Below are 5,061 nucleotides of genomic sequence, written 5' to 3'. Positions count from 1 at the left end.
CAAATAAGAAAACTATGTACATTTGTACAGATGTACACATCACACCTTTAACAAGTCCAAACATCAATGGAGTGCCTATATGATTTTTTTCTGTCATTAGTTTGCAGTTATAGGAACGATTTGAGAGATAAAGTCTTAATGGCATGCGATGAATGGTACAAGATTGAAATTTGTATTATCTCATGAATACTGTAACTAAAATATGAACCATAGTGCCCTGATTCTGGGCGAACACTCCGCGAAAATATGTGAACTTTGGCAAAAATAGGCAGACATTCAGGGAAAATAGCAGATCTACCAACACCTTTAGATCTGCTATTTTCACTTTGACGTACAATGAGGAATATCCGGTTAAAGTGGCTACGTTTTACTTTCCCAAAATGTTTAATGACACGAAACCTGCCTTGTCACACATAGGGAATTGGGTAGATGGGTTATTATGGGGGTGAGAGGATACAGCATCCACCAGATAAGTCGTTATGACTCCTTGTGGCTATCTTTAGCCGAGTCAGACAAGTTGTCTTTCTCTGTCAGCTATTAAAACCCCTGTTACAAACACTCTAGAAAGGTCATGGGCAGGATTGCTAACCTATCAAATCCTTTTTCAGGAGTGTTAGCAGTGTCATGCAATAACAGGTAATCATCTGAACAGGTCTGTAACGTTGCCTGTCAATTACAATCAAGATAACACTTCGGAGTGTTATTACTTCATGAAAAGCCTTCACAGGGTTGTGACACAAAAACCACAACCATATGTACCAACACGTGCTGCTGCTGACCTGGGATAAAATCGCACCAGAGTCTTCTCTCTCCTTCCTATGCCTGCCACTACACAGTTAAATCCTTTACTGATCCAGTTTTACCATTTTAAGTGGTCAAGCTCAAATTTGCGGAGAACATTGCAGCGACCACGGTTCAGGCCAGACATGCATGGTCCTGGTCAGTGTTGCTATGCTCATTTGGGATGTGCTTGCACTGTATTTTAATGACGTGACGCGCACGTCGCTTAACACTTACAGTACAGGTCACACAATGGACCATTGATATGCATCTAGACTTATTCCTATGTTAATGTCCCTGGTGTTAGTCGGGAGCCTTTGTAAACTTTGTTGAGGTGTGAATTTAAAGGGGCCACACCATGATTTTTTTTTTTTTTTGGGGGGGGGGTATTTTTTGGGCTCCCCAGTGTCTCTTGTACCCCAAAAAATATTTTTTTTTAACATTCAGTCATTCATTCTCATTTCAGAGATTTTCAGAATGGGCGTGTCTGAACAGGCCATTTCAGAATGGCAAGGCAAGTGACATCACTTGCCTTGCCATTGCATTGATGATGGCCAGACAGAATTGCTCAGTAGCCCCCCCCTGCCCAAAAGGACATTTTGGTATTGCAGCTGAAAAAGCTTGGAATGACAGACAGTCAGATTGTGAGAAAAAATATCTGGATGTTTTTTAGGCTTACAACCTGTTTAAAACGTATTAGGGGGCAATATTTATATATAATATATTTTTTTTAAATTCATGGTGTGGCCCCTTTAAAGTAGTTTTAAATCTATGCGTGTGCCTGCGCGTGCTCCTGGCCAAATAGGTTCCGGCACGCCGTGCAAGGCCGTCCAATGAGCATTGCACCCCTGGTCCTGGTGTCAGAAACAACAAGGGAAGTGGTCCTGCTGGAGTTGACTGTTCCCTGGTAAGACCGGATGGAGGAGGCCTTTGAGAGGAAGAGGTCCAAGTATGAGGAGATGGCAGGCGAACGCCGTAGCAAGGGATGGAGGACCTGATGCAATTCCATCGAGGCCGTGTGCAGAGGATTCGTTGGCCATCAGGGCATTCAAGATGCTGGGAGTGAAGGGATTGCACAACAGAGGAGCCATCAAAAACATCACAGACGCTGCAGAAAAGGTGTCAAGATGGCTGTGGAGATCAAGCGGGGGTTCCGTGGACCACACAAGCTACAGTACTTAAGGGGCCTGATGTTGAAACACCCGATGACTTCAGGATACATCACTGATGATGTGTCTAAGTTGCACCAAGGTGTTTGTTAGAACTACACTCCAGATCTGACTGTGATCTCCTGACTGGAGACTGCCCTGAACTGACTTATAAGCAACCACACTTAAATCCAACACAGCATCTCTAACTTGAGCGTGGACTTTGTATTTCTGTATTTTCGCGCTTAATGTGAACTACAGAATAATTCAGTAATTCATAGTTCATTAAAACCCTCTGGCATCTGGGCATTTTGTTTTAAAATAAAATAAAAATCTGCACCGGTACCACATTAGACTGCTGTGTATTAAGTCATTCACTGAGTAGTTCATTAGTAATTCATGTTAATTCATAGTAATACTTGTTTCTGTTTGTTGTCTTTATTTCTCCATTGGAAAAACAAACTAATAATAATTAAAAGAAAGACTCACTGGAAGACGTTGGGTCCAAAGACAGTAGCCAGGTTATGTGCAGTCATTCGGTTGTCTTTGTGGTGGCTCTCCACCTGGGTGAGGAAGTGACAGAGGAAGTGCAGGAGGCTGTAGTGCACATCTGGAAGCTGCTGCAGCAGTTCCCTCATGTCCGCCCAGGAACCATCATCACCATACTCTGGAGGAATACACCAACACAAGGGAGTAGATTAGATGGACACAGTGCTACTACGATTACAGAAATTCTACATATTTTTTATAGCCATCAACACCACCCCAGTCTCTCTCACACGCACGCACGCACGCACGCACGCACGCACGCACGCACGCACGCACGCACACACACACACACACACACACACACACACACACACACACACACACACACACACACACACACACACACACACACACACACACACACACACACACACACACACACACGGCAAAGGAGAAGATGAGTGGTCAGCGTGACTACTTGGTTGACAATTGATTATTTTAGTTCGACAAATATCATCACTAACACTTTCAGAAATGACAACAAGACAAAGGAAAGCAATGCGGCCTGTCAATACATCGTCGCTGTTGTATCACCCTATTTAATTTGATTGTACGACAGTGTCGTGATATATCTTCGCCTATATTGACATGCCCAAAATATGGACACGAGGTTGAAAGTGGTTAAGTCTGTTTGTGGATTGTATAAATACTTAACCAATGAAAAGTAATAACAAGAGCTTGTGACTAAATAACTACATTGGATCCACTGGAACACAGGTTATTTTTTTCCATTTCCTGAAAATGAACCGTTTTGGTCAATAACAATATATGCATTCAGCATTACATCAAGATTATGCCCAGTGTACATTGACCTGCCCATGGGGCAGCACAGGTCAATGTAGTAGACATACTGTACTGTATGTGGGTCAATGTGGAGACGAAGTGGTCAGTCAGGTGCTTGAACTAGTGAGTAGATGAAAGATCAGTGTTGCAGTCAACTTATTTTGTCAATGGCATGATGACTTGATCCACACGTATCCAGGAACAGGAGTTGTGGTAAGCAAAGCACACACATCTTGAAAACATGTTGATGCCATCATTCACTGTTGGGTCAGAGACTTGGTTACTGATCCTGACTCAACCACACTGTGTATCTGTGTCAGTCTGTGCATGCGACTGTGTCTGAGCAACTGTGTGTGTGTGTGTGTGTGTGTGTGTGTGTGTGTGTGTGTGTGTGTGTGTGTGTGTGTGTGTGTGTGTGTGTGTGTGTGTGTGTGTGTGTGTGTGTGTGTGTGTGTGTGTGCGCGCGCGCGCGCGCCAGATGGAAAATAAAACTAGCTGCATCAAACATTTAACTAAATACACAAAACAATCTACAACTTAAAACTCGAGTGAGATAGGTATGTCATCTTTTGACACAGCTGCTAAAGATGTCATACCTGTCTTAAGAGGTTTACCATACAGTACCTGCGGTTTCACCTGTAGCTTTATTTCTATCTTATCTATAATTTTTTCCTTCATTACATCCAATATTACTAATATGTTTATTATCGTGTTATATTGTATTGTTGTGTTAGCACTGTATCTGCGGAACATGTCCCACCAACATTTCACTGCTTGTACCTGTATGAGAAAATTACCTCTTGATTCTGCTTGATTCTTCTTGAACTTTGAAGTCAATTCCAGGTGAAGTAAAACATTATTGCTTATAAAATTTCCAAATATCCCCGTCTTTAGTGTGTAGTTAATCAGCAGAATGATCCCTTGCGTGTGCAATTCTCACGTGGGCATTTAGGACATTGCAAAGCCATCACTGATGATTTTTTAAAGGCAATATCTAATCACACCGAGGGGAAAGGAGACCCCCTAAGTACTTCCCAGAGATATATAGCAATATAAAGGAGAGTAGCAGGCTGATTCTCTTGTACGGTATGTGGAACACATCACAACCACTACGCAGTAAAATCCTCACCCTGTACTGGGCCATTTGGTTCCATTTGTGCACTCTGAGTTACCACTCAGCATTTTACTGTGTACAGTCATATCATTCATATAGGGCTTCACAGCTAATCATAACCGTTTCAGAAGATTTTAATAGTTGCAATATTAAGTGCTCATAATTATCGTTTTAGCCATACTCATGCCACCCAATGGACCCTTCGCTAAGCCCCACCCACTCCACTCTGTGACTGGTGGTGAGAAGTTAGTCACACCCAGACCTGGCAGCGTCTGGCAAACTCTGCTTCTCACCCATTGACTTGCATGTTAAATGATGGCTTTTCCCCTTAAAAATAATCGATCATTTCAGGAGCAAGAGCTTCAAAATCTCTTCTAAATCTAGTCAACAAGGCCTGCAGTAGGCTATGCACTGGACAAATGTGCATGACATTATTTCAATTAACTAAAAACATGGGAAATGTTAGAGGGAGTAATAGCCATGGATACACACATCCATGACGGTCGACTGTCACGACCGTCATGGATGAACTTCAACCTGGTGTTTGCACTTTCTCCATTTATGGCCCATAAATCTACATAAACGTTCGTATTTCAAATATAAAGGGCTTATCCCATGGCCACGGATGTTACATGTATGTACGGGCTTTCAGAAGTACCCGTATCATCCGTATTGTTCAATAAAAAG

General features: G+C 42.5%; 1 protein-coding gene across 2 annotated transcripts in view; it reads right to left on the bottom strand.

Moving 5' to 3' along the window:
- Positions 1-5,061, bottom strand: part of fam13a (family with sequence similarity 13 member A) — a 90,955-nt gene that overhangs the window by 70,364 nt on the left and 15,530 nt on the right. For both annotated transcript variants that reach the window (XM_080456309.1, XM_080456310.1), the window contains exon 4: positions 2,418-2,595. In XM_080456309.1, coding sequence (XP_080312435.1) covers positions 2,418-2,595 — 178 coding nt within the window. The remainder of the gene's footprint in view (positions 1-2,417; positions 2,596-5,061) is intronic.

This window comes from Gymnoscopelus braueri (assembly GCF_963280865.1).
Source record: "Gymnoscopelus braueri genome assembly, chromosome: 2".
Lineage (NCBI taxonomy): Eukaryota > Metazoa > Chordata > Actinopteri > Myctophiformes > Myctophidae > Gymnoscopelus > Gymnoscopelus braueri.
Note: the sequence above shows the minus strand (reverse complement) of the source record. Positions and strands in the feature narration are given on the sequence as shown.